This window comes from Leuciscus leuciscus (assembly GCF_965113295.1).
Source record: "Leuciscus leuciscus genome assembly, chromosome: 6".
Lineage (NCBI taxonomy): Eukaryota > Metazoa > Chordata > Actinopteri > Cypriniformes > Leuciscidae > Leuciscus > Leuciscus leuciscus.
Window position 1 is genome coordinate 16,895,655 of NC_138730.1, and position 16,322 is coordinate 16,911,976.

The 16,322-nt window shown below is 41.8% G+C and overlaps 2 protein-coding genes across 4 annotated transcripts in view; one reads left to right on the forward strand and one right to left on the reverse strand.

The window, feature by feature from the left end:
• Positions 1 to 9,088, forward strand: part of ak5 (adenylate kinase 5) — a 97,596-nt gene extending 88,508 nt beyond the window's left edge. For both annotated transcript variants that reach the window (XM_082174012.1, XM_082174013.1), the window contains exons 11-14: positions 2,979 to 3,142; positions 5,034 to 5,150; positions 6,199 to 6,393; positions 8,419 to 9,088. In XM_082174012.1, coding sequence (XP_082030138.1) covers positions 2,979 to 3,142; positions 5,034 to 5,150; positions 6,199 to 6,393; positions 8,419 to 8,484 — 542 coding nt within the window. In that variant the 3' untranslated portion in view covers positions 8,485 to 9,088. The remainder of the gene's footprint in view (positions 1 to 2,978; positions 3,143 to 5,033; positions 5,151 to 6,198; positions 6,394 to 8,418) is intronic.
• A 603-nt stretch (positions 9,089 to 9,691) lies between these two features.
• zzz3 (zinc finger, ZZ-type containing 3) overlaps positions 9,692 to 16,322 on the reverse strand; it is a 29,792-nt gene continuing 23,161 nt past the window's right edge. For both annotated transcript variants that reach the window (XM_082173979.1, XM_082173980.1), the window contains exons 10-12: positions 14,980 to 15,114; positions 14,688 to 14,788; positions 9,692 to 11,211 (exon numbers count right to left, since the gene is read on the reverse strand). In XM_082173979.1, the coding sequence (XP_082030105.1) occupies positions 11,067 to 11,211; positions 14,688 to 14,788; positions 14,980 to 15,114 (381 nt within the window). In that variant the 3' untranslated portion in view covers positions 9,692 to 11,066. The remainder of the gene's footprint in view (positions 11,212 to 14,687; positions 14,789 to 14,979; positions 15,115 to 16,322) is intronic.

Sequence of the window (16,322 nt, forward strand, 5' to 3'; positions counted from 1 at the left end):
ACGTTCTAGTACGGTGCGACAATACCACGGCAGTGGCTTATATCAACCGTCAGGGCGGCATGCGCTCGTCGAAACTCCACGCTCTAGCGTACAAGCTTTTGGTGTGGAGCAGACGGGTGTTTCTATCATTACGCGCGACTCATGTTCCGGGCATTCTGAACAGAGGCGCGGATCTGCTATCGAGGGGAAACCCAATCTACGGGGATTGGCGTCTTCACCCGCAGATAGTGGAGATTTTATGGGCGAGATTCGGACAGGCAGCCGTAGATCTATTCGCCTCGCGCGAAAACCACCATTGTCCTATGTTCTTCTCGCTAAAGGACGTGGACGCGCCCCTCGGGGCGGACGCACTGGCCCACCCATGGCCCAAAGTGCTGCTGTATGCTTTTCCTCCTCTGTGCCTTATAATTCCTACACTGGCCAGGGTGAGGGAGCATGGCCTGTCTCTTATTCTGATAGCACCCAGGTGGCCCAAAGCCCCGTGGCTGGCAGAGATAATCCCTCTGTTATACGCCGAGCCATGGCGCCTCCCCCCTCGCACGGACCTGTTGTCCCAAGCCAACGGGGAGATTTACCACCCCCACCCGGACAGGGTGGCTCTCTGGGCCTGGCCCGTGAGAGGACGAACCTAAATGCACTGGGGCTCCCGCCGCGTGTAATTGCCACGATCCAGAATGCCAGGGCCGCGTCCACGCGATCCCTGTATGGTTGTAAGTGGCAAGTGTTCGAGGGGTGGTGTGATGGGCGTGGTCTCACATCTTATCAGTGCTCGGTGCCCGATATTTTGTGTTTCCTGCAGGACCTCATGGAAAAGGGCAGGTCCTTTTCCACTATTAAGGTCTATCTGGCTGCGATTTCAGCCTGCCATGTGGGTTTTGAGGGCTCGTCGGTTGGGCAGCACCCTCTAATCCGCAGGTTTATGAAGGGTGCACGCCGCTCTTTACCGGTCACCAGGAGAATTGTTCCGGAGTGGGACCTCTCCATGGTGCTGGAAGCGCTGTCTCTACATCCCTTTGAGCCGCTGGGGAGTATCTCCCTTAAGCTGCTGTCTCTCAAGACAGCTTTGCTCTTGGCCTTGGCATCTGCTAAACGGGTCAGTGAGCTACACGCACTCTCGGTTCATCCCTCGTGCGCCAAATTCTCCCTAAGTGGAGATAAAGTTTCCCTTAAGCCTAACCCGGCCTTCATGCCGAAATGCTTCCCTGCGTTCATGTCAGAGGTTTTGGAGCTGTCCGCTTTTCACCCTCCACCCTTTGCTTCCCCGGAGGATCAGAGGCTCAATGCTCTGTGTCCCGTCCGTGCTCTGCGAGCATATATGACCAGGACCAGTGCTTTCCGTAAGAGCGACCAGCTCTTTGTTTCATGGGCTCCTCCGCACAGGGGGAGTCCCATTTCGAAGCAACGACTCTCACATTGGCTTGTGGATGCGATAACTATGGCGTATGAAGCGAAGGGAGTGCAGCCCCCAGAGGGCATCAGAGCTCATTCCACAAGAGGCGTAGCCTCCTCTTGGGCTTTGTTCAGGGGAGTGTCACTGCAGGACGTCTGCTCCGCTGCCAGCTGGGCCTCTCCTCATACATTCGTGTGTTACTACCAGTTAGATGTCACTAGAACCTCGGTGGCACACTCGGTCCTAGGGGTAGGGTCCTCTTAACCCTTTCCCTCAAGCCCCGTTGGGTATCCAACAAGGAGTGAACGGGCGGGCCAGTCATGTTCATTCCAGTCACCAAACACTTGCATTCCTTCTTGGGTTTAGCTTGTGCATTTGTAATGGGGGGCTATTTTCATGTATGTGTCTCATGCATGATGCATGCTCTGCTTGTCCACTGCAGTCAGCGTGGCGTTATGCTGGCAGGGTCATGTTTTTTTTTTAGGACGTGTCAGGCACCACCTCTCGGAGGTGACCGTCCTTCTCTGGTCTCAGAATTTCACTGTAGGTGTATTGGGCAATCGGGGAGCTGTCCAGGTCTCCCATAGGTGGATCTCGAAACGAGATGATGAAAGAGAACAATAGGTTACTGTCGTAACCCCGGTTCTCTGAAACATCGAGTGGAGAGATCCACCAGCTTTGCCCCGCTTGCTGCACGAGAAGCGAATATACTTACTGAGGTACACGAGCGCGCATTGGGGTTATATGCCTTAGGTAAGGGGGTGTGGCCTTACCGGGCATTGGCTGCGCGCTTCTGTCTGTTAACCAGACTTGGTGCAATTGGATGCTTCTACAGAGGTCAGGTACCGGATGCCCTTCCCATAGGTGGATCTCGAAACGAGATGTTTCATTGAACCGGGGTTACGACAGTAACCTATTGTTTTACTGTATGCTTGATCACATAAATGCAGTTCGGGTGAGCATATGAGGCTTCTTTCATGATGGTGAATGGCTAAATATATTTATTTCATCCTTAGAAAAAAAAAAAAAAAAAATTCTGCAATGAGTTATTGGTAACAGTCATTCCACACTAAAAGCAACATTCAGTCAGATAGCAATATAGTATTGAAGCATGATATTGATTTGTTGGTCGCTGAGGCAATTCAGTTAATAGAGTCCAAGCAATAAACAAAGTTCTGCCTTATTGTTTTGGCTTGTTGGAACATAAACCCCTTTGCTTTTTGCTGTGACGCTTGGATATTTCAGAAGCTTTCTTAAAAGTTTGAAAGCTGCCACATCCTCGTCATCAGCGTTATAGACAACATCTGTTAGACGTGGACTGTTTGGATAGATAAGCGCTGCCCTGAGCTGTGTGCAGAATCCTAATGAAGGCCTGTGGGAGTTCAGTCAGATGGCAGGGTCTGGGAGAGCCAGCGAATAGTGTGTGAGGTGCGAAACCATACGATATTTACTGATTTCACATCTCCCAAGACAGGCAATTACTGAGGATGTGGGTCTTGTTCCCGAGTATTTAGAACAGTCTCTCCCATCCATTGTCTGTACAGTTTTTCATTTCAGATCTTTTCTCAACTTTTCTCATTCTGACCAGGTGGGCCGGGATCGGGGAAAGCTCTCCAGTCTGAGAAAATCGAGGAGCGGTACAGTTTGAAGCGCCTGTGTCCCGGCGACATCCTGTGCAGCGAGCTCCAGTCTCACAGCGAGAGAGGACGCTTTCTCCGAGACCTTCTGGAGAGAGGAGAGCAGCTTCCCGAGGTGCACAATCTCGCTAAAGTCCATTACTGAAAATTACAACGATCAGCTTCACCCTTCACTGGGTTTAACGCTTGTGGAGAAAACACGGGAAGACACACTATTTCATAACACTTCTCAGTGCTTTTAACCTTCAAAGGAGTGGACGTGTACAAAAAGGGCTGTAAGAATTGTTGTATACGCCACATAAATTAATTTGCATTTATAGGTTTCTTTCCTGATATGGCATATTTCGTTTTGAAACAGAAAGTTGGCCTAGGACATATTTAACTTTTTTTTTTTTTGGACACACCTTGACTTTTACTGTGATGCTTGAATTTCCCAGAAGCATTTCTTAAACATTTGCAATATTTTTGGTCTATTTTCCCAGAAGAGAAAGACATTTAAATGTGTTTATCTGCTTAAAGGTAATTTTGTCAACTTTTAAGAGCATAGATTAATTTAAACCTGACAGTTCTGGAAAAAGCCACAAAACTCCAATTAAGTAAATTCTCATGGCACGCATTACTGAGCTGGACCACCCAGGAGAGAAATAAAGTTAGACTCTAACTTGGGTTTTCTGCACACAAGCAGCCTCGTGCAATAGTATGTCTTGGCCTCTAGTCCAATAACTCCAGTCCTGGAAGTCCACGGTCCTGCAGTGTTTAACTCTAACCAAACACATTTGTGACCATGGACCACAAAACCAGTTCACATGGGTCAATTTTTTAAAATTGAGATGTGTACATCATCTGGAAGCTGAATGAATACACTTTCCATTGATGTATGGTTTGTTATGATAGGACAATATTTGGCCGAGATACAACTATTTGAAAATCTAGAATTTGAGGGTGCAAAAAATTTAATCGAAACATTGAGAAAATCGCCTTTAAAGTTGTTCATTTATGTTGGCGATTGTGCTGCATTCACTCAGAAAAATACATGTTTTATACATTTACGGTAGGAAATTTACAAAATATCTTCATAGAACATGATCTTTACTTAATATCCTAATGATTTTTGGCATAAAAGAAAAATTAATAATTTTGACCCATACAATGTATTGTTGGCTATTGCCACAAATATACCCGTGTTACTTATGACTGGTTTTGTGATCCAGGGTCACATTTAGAAAAACTTCAGGATTACTTTAAAATTACAGGCAGGTGTGTTTGATTAGGGATGGAGCTAATCCTAAGACTTTTAAGGCCCCGATATACTCACGGCGAAGTTCTTTTTCATTCTTCGTTTAGGGGTAAAACTTTCTTTTCCGGAAAGTTTGGCAAGTTGTTTCAAACTCCCAAAATGAACTTCGTTTCGGCCTGATTTTTTCCCGAAATGATGTCTCATCAGTTTGCTCTTCGATTTTTCTTTAAGTATATGCCTTTTGGACAGGGCTTAGATTAAGCCAGAATTAAGCCTTAGTTCAGGACATTTAATTGGCTTTAATAACCATTACTGGTGTGCATCCTGAGACAAAACAATGGCACTGAGGGATTTTAAGGTATGTCATCATTACACAGAATATTCCACCATCAGACACTTACAAACACATTTAATGAAGCAATCGTTTCAATGTCTGCACTTCTTTTTTTGTCAGTAGCGGGTCAGATGAGGTCATCGTTTCATCATTTAGAGCTCAGGCTCTTGTTGTTGAGTTTTATTTGCTGTGGTTTAGCATGTGGCTCAGAGAGAGATTCAGTCCTAATCAGATGATTTATGTTACAGTGGTGTTGCTTAGCAACATGACTGTCATTAACATTTGCTGTGAACTTCTTTTAGTCGTCCCAGACATCAGAACTTCTCACTTCTTATCTAATATGTGTTTGTGTTCTTATGCGTCCTGCTGTTGTCATTGATTGTATATCTGTATGAGTGTTGATCTGTTTTTCTCCTCTGTTTGTGTGTGTTTAAGGACACACTGCTGGATCTGTTGTGCGAGGCCATGGCGTCTACTGTGCGTCAGGGGAAGGGCTTCCTGATCACTGGCTTCCCAAAGAATGTGAAGCAGGCGCAAGAATATGAAGCTAAGGTCAGTGCTCTTCAGGAAAGGACAGAATCACTGGGAGTGAGACTGCAGTCACCAATGACACATACTATAACACAGTTGTTGCATTATGTTGAGCACAACGACAAGAAGTTACCAATATTAAGGAATAGGTTTCTAAAAATGAAAATTCTGCCATTGTTTACTCACCTTCATGTTGTTTTAAAGCCGGTTGACTATCTTTGTTTTATGAAACACAAACTGAGACATTTTGAAAAGCGTTCACGTCCACAAAGGGAGATTCCAGGTCTTCCAAAGCCATGTGATTGCGTTCTTTGAGATCCGTGATGCCAGTCACTTTGTTACCTAACATGACAGCCAAGTTTGAATATGCACAATTAGATCTGAGAGCTACTTCAGAGGACAAGATTTACAATGACCATTGGGTTAACTTTTGATTTGTTTCACACACTCAGGGTACGTGTTCACTGGCACAGAAGAAATCAAGGCTGTGCATTGATATAACCTTCCCGCCTGAACGTACAAAGATCCCCTACTTAAAGGCAGTTGAACTCGACAGTGATCCTTACAACTTACCAAAAAAACTATTGGTCCATTGACATTGATTTCACAAAGTACAACATTCCTAGATCAACATTTTTGTTGATCCCGGAAAAACAGTCCAATCAACCAATCAGATTTGAAAGACAAGCTTAGAGTTGATGTCAAGTTTAGGCTTACAACCAGGGTTAGGTGCTTCTACATCAGTGCTATTCACCTATCATTGGCAAACTCCCAGTGACCCGGCATTGACATGTGGTCAAGAATAGGGTTTCTTGACACTTATATGTACCTGATTTTGACAAAGCAAAGCCTGAACGCTTTATCTGCTAGACCAGTGTTTTTCATCTTGGTCCTGAGGACCCGCTGTGTCTCTCTTTTAAGCATCTACTGTGTTCCATGAAACAATGAATGACAGCATTGTCTTCTTTGGACATCTATACCTTTTAACTCCTGCAGAAGTCAACTTTTCATCTGCGTTAATTCTTTCGATCACTGATCTGACAAGTATATGTGTGTGTTTGTGTTTCAGATGGGGCAGCCCGACATTGTTCTGCTTCTGGAATGTTCTGCGGACATCATGAGCCGACGGCTGCAGCAGAGGGCCACCTGCAGCCTGCACACTAAAGAAGCCCGAGACAGAGACTCTGGGCGGAGAGTGGACGGATTCTGCAGTCTGGTCAATCCCGTGGTCGGCCACTACCAACACAGAGAAGTTCTGCATAAGGTCGGTGTGGAGAAGCTAAGATACAATTAGTATGAGCAATGATGTTTCAGTGTAATTTGGCCGTTAAGTGGATCATTTTGACTGGTTACTGACCTCAATTGAAGGAGAATCTCTTTGGTGTAGTTTACATAAGTCCTTGAAATATGTCCCCTATCTTTTGAGTTTTGACTTGCACACAGCACATATTAACCAGATTTGGGTTTGTCATGTCAGGACATTTTCACTCAGATATCCGATAAATAAAAGTGCATCTGATTTATAAGCAAAAACATCCTCTGATCTCTCTAAAAGGGAAGCCGACTTTTAAAGAGATAGTTGTTCCAAATTACATTCTTTTTATGTGTAACATAAAAGAAAATATTTTGAGAAATGGCTGGGTGTTTAAAAAATAAAATAATTTTTCAATGTCAATGGTCACCAATGCTTGTTACCAACATTAATCAAAATATCTTGTACCGCAAAAGAAAGAAAATCAAAGAAAATTTATATTATTACCATGGTAATCACAAATGATGATATTTAATGCAATCTGAGCGATTTCTGTCCCTCCATTAACAGTCTAGTCTACGCAACTACCACTTTGAAACTTTAAACAGTTTATAAAGAGATCGTAAAACTAATCCATATGAATTGAGCCGTTTAGTCCTAATTTTCTGAAAAGACACGATCACTTTATATGATGAACAGATTGGATTTAGGCTTTTATTCACATACAGTATAAACATTCATCAACGCACACATCAGTTGTGGTAAACTCAAGTATGTTCGCTTGATGAGCGAGAACCAATGAGGTTCATTCTTGTGTTACGCAGCACGTTTGAGCTTCATCAAGAACCAATGAGGTTCATTCTCATGTTACGCAGCACATTTGAGCTTCATCAAGAACCAATGAGGTTCATTCTCGTGTTACGCAGCACGTTTGAGCTTCATCAAGAACCAATGAGGTTCATTCTCATGTTACGCAGCACGTTTGAGCTTCTACAAGAACCAATGAGGTTCATTCTCATGTTACGCAGCACGTTTGAGCTTCTACAAGAACCAATGAGGTTCATTCTCATGTTACGCAGCACGTTTGAGCTTCTACAAGAACCGATGAGGTTCATTCTTGTGTTACACAGCACGTTTGAGCTTCTACAAGAACCGATGAGGTTCATTCTCATGTTACGCAGCACGTTTGAGCTTCTACAAGAACCAATGAGGTCCTGTATCGTGTATCAAGTAGTTATGGATGAGCTTCTGTTTATGTTCACTGATCAGTGTTTATATGTGAATAAAAGCCTAAGTTCAGTCTGTTCATCATATAAAGCGATCGTGTCAGAAAATTTGGACTAAACCGCTCAATTCATATGGATTAGTTTTACCATCTCTTTATGAACTGTAAATGGAGGGACACAAAGATCTCAGATTTCATAAAAAATATCTTTATTTGTGTTTCAAAGATGAACAAAAGTTTTACAGGTTTGGAACGACATGAGGGTGAGAAAATGATGACAGTTTTTGGGTGAACTATCTCTTTAAAAGATGTGAGATCCCCATATTGTTTCTAGTTATGCTCTAAAATATTTCAGTGAGATATTGCTCTTTGAGAAGTTCGCCCACTGAGCAATTTAAAGATAATAATCATTCAAAGGATTAGTAACTGACATGCAAATGTAAATCCACCTGCTGAAATATCTATAAAATCATTTTAAAGGTAAATGCTTTTTGTTTTTTAGTGCATTAGTGTGACACAAGAAAAGCTTGCAAGTTCAGGCCAATTACCAGATTTAAATGATAATTTATTAATAATAATATCCGTTTACTGCAGACAACCCTTTTAATAGAACAAAATGTATTACACTGTAATCATATCTTATGATCCAGTGATGATGATGATAGATGAACCTGTGTCTCTACACATGTTAAGAGTGAACACATTCAGAACATCTGTGTGTTTGTAGGATTTATTATCGCTGTATGACAGTCCTCCTGTGGGTTGATGCCCTACTTTTCAGCTTATGATTTGTGTTGTGTGCGTATATGTAGATTGATGCCGAGCAGCCCCCGGAAGACGTCTTTGAGCAGATCTGCCTCGTCTTGGACTCCTGCTAGAGAGCTTGGACTCGCACTGCCCCCTGGAGGACAAATCCATCACCTACAGCTTCACTGCAGACTGACTCACATTTACACACCACAGTTAGTCGCGCGCGCACACACACACACACGCCTGTGATAACAGCTTCTGTATGGCACGTCCACTTGGAAAACTGGCACCTGTTCATTTCACATCATCGTCGTTCACTGTAAATACCAGCCCAATAAATCAACTGTGTTTATCTCTTGGTATCGAACCTGTATGCTTAAGCTAGCTTTCAGCTTCATAAAACACGGAAAGAGGGTTATTTACTACAGTCTGGTGCCGTTTTGGTGTTTTTGGACTCAATCAGTATCCTTGAGTACTGAAATCAGCAAAACTGAGAAGCATGAAGGATTGGCCGCTGGAGAGCATTTTTTATATTGTAACTTCATTCATTATATCGTGCCAAGCGTGATTTATTGTAGTTGAAGCGGAAATGAATGAGCTGGAAAAGGGAAATGATTTGAATTTCACAGTCTGGCTTTTACAGGTGCAATGAATCAATGAAGTTCACAATGAGGTGATAACTGTATTCTTCTTTATCAACCAGAGTGAAATAAAGACATTTCATATGTTTAATGGATTTATTTTGTTCTTTTAAAGTAGAAGCTGTGTGCTAGAATGATGTTTTCATTTTAGTTAATTGTATGTGTGGGTATGAAGAGGAATGCACAAATCATTGACCCTGTTTACACCTGGTACTATGATGCGTTTCGGTCGATCGGGTTTGGACAAAAAGTGTCCAAACTACGACGACACTAAATACAGGTGTGCACAAGCTTAAAAAGGCTTTGAGCTTGTCCACTTTCGACCACTTCCAGAGGTAGTCAAACTCATTCGATCGGATTGCTTTCGTAGTGTAAACACTCATGTGGTCGAATGCGTTCGAAAACACAAAAGACCATCTACTCTCCACCTACTGACCTTTCAAGGGCTGAAAACCCAAGTTTGGTCTGAAGACGAAAATGTACCAAGCACAATGTTCTCTGACCATTCCTGATTTCTAACAAGCACTCAAAACTATCAGAGCAGAAACAAAAGCTGCTGCTCTCCGTATGATATGTTTGAAGGTTATGCTTTCAAAGCTAGCTCGCTATTGCTAGCCTCTCCGAAAATCGCCTACCCAACCTTTGAGAACAGAAATGAACCAGAAAGATAAATGATAATACCCGAGTCATGTGGTGTAGAAAGACTTTTCACATACTTTTATTTCCACAGTTCTCCTCTAACATTTTTTACATTATTTAAGAACAGACTGTTATACACAGATACTGAAGCAGGTCAAGGGAGGGGAGGTGAACAGAACAGAACCCAATACAAAATGGTCTACTCAAAGCACAACAAAATGTATGTGTATAAAATAACGTGGGAGCGTCGCGCGCACGACGACCGCCACCGACTCGATTTCTTGTTATTCTTTGTCTTTTAAATAGATTAATAAAAATACAATCTTTTCATGGACTGTGAGGAAACTGCGAAAAATTAGAGGGATCTAAAGGCGTGATGATGGTTGGGCAGTTTTTCACAGAGGGCAAACGTGCCACGAGTTCTTTATTTTCTTCTTCTAAAACAAGTGGCCAGGGAAGAAAAAAAATAAATGGCACACGGCAACTACCACTGGCTACTTTTCACCATATATTTGAATACTCCACATGATCAACAACAGTACACATTGAGAGAAAAGAAAAGAAAGCTCTCCGCGAGCGCAGAGAGCGTGAACAACGCCTTCCGGATCTCAGATGGTCTTCTCCGTGCTGTAGTGCTTCGAGGTTTGGGAACCTGTCGGGTTAAGTGGAGTGGGGTTTTTTCCCCCCAATTCGCCGTTTAAAAAAAAACAGGAAATGAACGTAAATAAAGTGACAACATCATGTAACGGTCGTAAGAGGAAACAAAGAGCAGCTTCTAGTGAAAATGGTAGCCCATGGCAAGAGACACGTATGGGGGTCGGTCAGCTGGGATTTTTTCGGAGTTGTGAGCGAACCTCCTCGATTGGTTAAAAACCTGGTGTGAATCAAAGACAACAGTCTCAGCACCGAGTTCCGTTCCTTGTACTCCCGCCTCATGAAAATAGCTCACACACAAAGCTTCACTTATAAATATTTCAACTACAGACGACATTTTGCACTTTAACGCGAGCCCGCCCTCCGCCGATGATGATTCCAGAGCCGGACGCTCCTCTGAGAGGTGCGTCACTCGACACCCGTCACTCAAACGGCGGGAACAAAGGGAGACGTCGAGTTGCCTTCTAAATGTCCTGGGATTGGGAATGTCGGTGCGCCATTTCTTTCTTTCCTCTCGTTTCTTTTGATTTGAGATAGTGTTACTTGACGAGACCTGGTAAGGTTTGACAACCGCGGCAGGTAGTTGCCCCCTCCCCCCCACGAACCCTCCCCCACCCCACCCCCCTCCAGCAGCGGGTCGGGGCGAGGTGCAGCACATCTGCGGTACCCTCTCGCCCAGACATAAGCATTTCTTTGACTTGGATGATGGAGTCATGCACAGAATGCCCTGGGGGCTGCGGCCCAGCCCTGGATACTAGCGCTGGAGCTCGTCCCTGTCATCTGTTGGCAGGGAAGTAGTTGGGGTCCAGGTAGTTGTAGCCTGTGCTCTGCGGTAAGCAGTAGTCTCTGTCCACGAAGGTTTCGGCCGGGTAGACTGGCTCCAGTCTGTGTGTGGGCTTGTGGGTCTCGGTTTTGAACAAACTGAAGGGGGCAGACAGAAAGGTGTGTGGTTAGGACAAGACTGTTGTGCCAACGTTCAAGTTAAAACTGTGGAAGTTTTGCGCACAAACTAAAAGAATTGTGCAACACCGCCTTTGATTCTCCAATGGAAGCTTAAATGGAAGAGATTGTCTTGTGTCAAGAATTTCAACTAAATAAAATATTTGAAAACAAGTTATTAAACAGATAAAATATCAGAACTCAATGGAGTCTTTCTTTTTTAACTCTTTCCCCACCAGCGTTTTTGAAAAAAGTTGCCAGTCACCGCCAACATTGTTGATCATTTTCACAAGTTTTATGGTCCCCAGAATAATTTTTTTTATGAATATTTAAACATGCATACTATCAAAAGAAAGAAAAGAACCTCTGCTTTTAAACAAAAAAACTGTTTTATTCTAGATTGATGCATTTTTTTTTTTTTTTTTTAAGACTTAAATGTAAAAGTTTCATGAAAAAAGCTACATTGAGCAAAAAGCTGAGAAAATCAAGTTTTTGTCAAAGACTACATCCAGATGGGTTTCAGAACGATGATCAAATCATAGATGGTAGATCGAGACCATCAACATCCACTAAAGCTTCACAGTCCTTTAGCTCGTCCTGGATCGACATTTCATTCAGTAACATTAGGCAGTTTTGATTTATACGCCGTTTAATGTTGATGATCATGTTATTTTACATATGCATCTGCTTACATTTAATATCTCTTGTTTCTGCTGCTTCATCACATGTCTTTTGATCTGGAGATTCAATACTCTTTCAGCCTAATAGCGCACCCTACCGTATAACAGTGGGAAAAAAATGGACAGCCGGAAAAATCCATCATGGCGGGGAAAGTGTTAAATGCTTCGATATCAGTCCACAACATTTTCAACACTCTGGTTCCAGAGGTAAAAACTTCATTCATTTTCTACATAGGATAATTGATTTTTAACAATATAAACCTTTAAAGGCAACCAACTGTGAGTTCCGAGGTATAATAATTAATTACATTTGTATAGAGCTTTTCTCTGCACTCAAAGCGCTTTACATGGAAGGGGGAATATCCTCAACCACCACCAATGTGCAGCATCCACCGGGATGATGCGACGGCAGCCATATTGCGCCAGAACGCCCACCACACACCAGCTTAATGGTGGAAGGGAGACAGAGTGATGAAGCCAATGGGTATATGGGGATGATTGGGAGGCCATGATGGACAATGGGCAAATTTGGCCAGGATGCTGGGGTTAAATCCCTACTCTTTTTCTGAAGGACATCCTGGAATTTTTAATGACCACTGAGAGTCAGGACCGTAATACAGTTTAACCTCTCATCCAAAGGACTGTGCTTTTTGACAGTATACACCTCCTCCAGCAGCAACCTAGTTTTCCCAGGAGATTTCCCATCCAGGTACTAACCAGCGCTGCGTTTCCCAAAAGCATCGTAAGCCTAAGTAGATCGTAAAAACGATCGTACGACTGATCTTAATATTATGGTCTGTTTCCCAAAAGCGTCGTAACTTAAGTAGCACTTAAAAATCATCGTAGATCGACGAGAGCTCTGGAGTAATCGTAAATCCCCAAGTGGTAAGAAGACAGAGTTATGAGGTCACCTTCAGGACAACCGGCAGATTACACCTTTAACTTTCTTCAAATGCAATGTGATTATAATATAAGGTTTTGATTGTACTTTATTGTACACTTTATTACTCTTTTTTTTTCTTTTTTTTTTTTGTGTGTGTATAAATTAAATCATTAAAAAGGTCAGAAAAAAAAAAAAAATAATAATTTTATCTAATAATTTTAATCAAAATTAAACGAATGAACAAAAAAATTAAAATAAAAGATGTAATATGCTTCAAAGACTGGGAAAAATAGGGATAAAAAAAAAAAAAAAAAAATCTGTCAATGACTTGCACGAAAACCAGCCATGTATTGGGCATTTCTTGGTTGGCCATCATGTGGTCCCATGCCATCTTTGTCCTCCTCCTCCTCCTCCACCACCTCTTCATTTTCCTCCCTGTTAAGTAAGGACACTCTCATATGCCCTGACTACAACTACAAACATTCTCAAAATGCTGAGGTGTTGTGGCTGCAGTCTGAGGCTTGGGAGGGTTGTTTGGAGGACTAGGAGATGGCAGATGAAACTGATGAAGGACCTGACTCAGGCTAAGGCTGTGTTACCCCTACTCCTCCATAGATGTCAATACCACCACAAATGCCATCTGAAGCACTTGTGCCAAGCACTGACAAGGCCTTTTCTTCCTCTGCTGTGAGAAGGGGGGGCTATTTGGTTCCACTACCTGTTTTATTAAATGTTGTCCTCTGCAGAGCCCTTTTTCCGTTTAGCAAGGCTGGCAAAGTCCAGCCACTTCTTCCTGACCTCCTTCCCTGATCTTTTAATGCCCCTAGTTGCAGTCAGTTTTCTAGCAAAATTCTCCCAGAATTTTTGTTTATTTGTATGACTTCCCTTAAACCTGCTGAAAATAATATGTTTGTATAGCTCCACCTCCACCTGAACCTTTTTGGTTCAGCCCTTTTGCTGGTGTCTCCACTCGTAGGTTTGTGCTTTTATAGATTATTGACCTCGTAGAAAATGCACATCAGGTGAAAACAGTTAGGTTAAACATTTAAAAATTGCAAGCGTGTGCTACAATTGCAAGCCATTCTACAAGGTGACATATCAGCACTTGACAAACGGACAGCGACTCTTAAGTAGCACTTAAAGCACAGCTGCGGACGATCGTGCTAAGTGCATTTTTGTGAAACGCACGTGAAATGAACACGAAACGTTCGTAAAGTCGCTCGCAGAATATCCTCGTAAGTGCTAAGATCCATCGGTATCTGGAAACGCAGCCCAGGCTCAACCTTGGGCAACTAGAATATGGTATATGCTGTTGCTGAAGCCATCCACTTGGATTACTTCAACTTATTTTTAAAATAATCGTGTTTGAAAAACTACATTGCCCATGAAGCTGCACAGAATATTCCACTAATAAAGACTTGCGGCAAGCAAAAAAAAAAAAAAAAAAAAAGTATTTTTGTCTGATTTTCAAATACTTTTTTGCTTTGTTTCATAGCTTATAACACATTAACGAAAAATGACCCAATGCCAAAAAAAAAAAAAAAAAAAGGTGAGCGGGCACTAATGCTAAAGGACACAAAAATTCATAATCAGAATTGAAAATTAATTATTAATAATTCTGTTTATAGAAAAAGCATTTGCAGGCCGAAACGACTGTTTACATGCACATCAAATTCTGTTTAAGGTCTATATTTGGGTTTCAGCCATATTTCCAACACAATGGTTATTTGCATAGAGCCACAGAGTCAACATAACTCTGAGAATTAGTTTTCCTACACTACTGATGAAAAATAAGTTAGCTATCGCATTGTGGCTTTGTACATCTAAATGTAACCCCACTGTGAGGTGGCTAAAGATCCCCAGCTCCATGTTTGTTTAGTGAGGCTGTGACTCACCAGTCGGAGCAGGTACTGCAGAAGTCCACGGCGTTGTCCTGCGGGCAGTCCTGACAGTGCCACCGTGCACCCTGGATGGGCTCCATGCCACACATGTCACACTGAGCGAGAATTACAAGCAAATGTGAAAAACCAAAAGCGCTGAACATGACAAACAGTCACATTATGTTGTTATACAGTTGTCGAAGAGCCATAAAAGGCCTTGTTCTTCATGGCTCAGAGAGATGGTATTTATCGCTCGGAATAGGAATAGAAACTGGCATGGAGACAGACTGGTAAATGTTATGTGTACCTTATATCCGACGTGCTGCATGAGCGCGCTCTCAGCCTGGATCTCCTGTAGTTTCTGTTTCTTGAGTTTCTTCAGCTCCATCAGCTCCTTGTACTCCGGCAGGTGCCTGAGCTCCACTGGCACCCCGTCCTCGTCCTGAAACATCACAGCAGGGTCAGAACGGCACAACACTCTTCGCCACATCAGCTGTCGCTATTACAAAGGCCTATTCACACGGTGTCTGAATTTTTAGCACTTAATTCAATCTCCACACCAACTAAAAACTCCTTCCCAACGAGTCTGGAATATAATACTGGGTACCACTTTATTTCAATTGTCTACTTTAAACATTCTACTAACAATAAGTAACTTTGCAACTACATGTCAACACACTCTCATTAGAGTATTAGTAGACTGTTTGGTTAAGGTTCGGGTTAGTAGAATAAGTTGACATGCAGTTGCAAAGTTACTTATAACCAGTAGAATATATGTTCAGGAGCATCAAGATAAAGTGTTAGCAGATATTAAGCAGACAAACTCCTTTGCAAACTAGTTGGACTATCGAAATAAAGTGTTACCTAATACTGCAATGACACACTGTTTTTGTTCTTTTTTTAGGTCAGGTAGAGGCTACATTTCCTGATCCTGTTCTCCCCTCATTTCCTGATATCTCTTCAGTCACAACATACATAAAAATGTCAATTTGACAATTAATCTAAGAATTATCAGAAACTTTGGTAACACTTTACAATAAGGTCTCATTTGTTAACATTAGTTAATGCATTAACTAACATGAACTAACAATGAGGAATACAGTTGTTGCCATATTTATTAATCTTTGTTCATGTTAAATTAATACAAATACAGTTGTTTATTGTTTGTTCATGTGAGTTCACAGTGCATTAAGTAATGTTAACAAATACAACTTTTGATTTTAATAATGTATTAGTAAATGTTGAAATTAACATTAGCTAAGATTAATAAATGCTGTAGAAGTGCAGTTTATTATTAGTTTATGTTTACTACTACTACTGTTCAAAAGTTTGTTGTCTGTAATACTTATGTTTTTGAAAAGTCTTTTCTCACCAAGGCTGCATTTAATTGATCAAAAATACATAAAAACAGTACTATTGTAAAATATATATATATTGGTTTACAATTTAAAACAACTGTTTTCTATGTTAATATATTTTAAAATGTAATTTATTCTTGTGATGTCAAAGCTGAATTTTCAGCATCATTACTCCAGTTTTCAGTGTCACATGATCCTTCAGAAATAATTGTAATATGCTGTTTTGATGCTTAAGAAACATTTCTTATTATTGTCAATGTGGAAAACTGTTGTGCTGCTTAATATTTTTGTG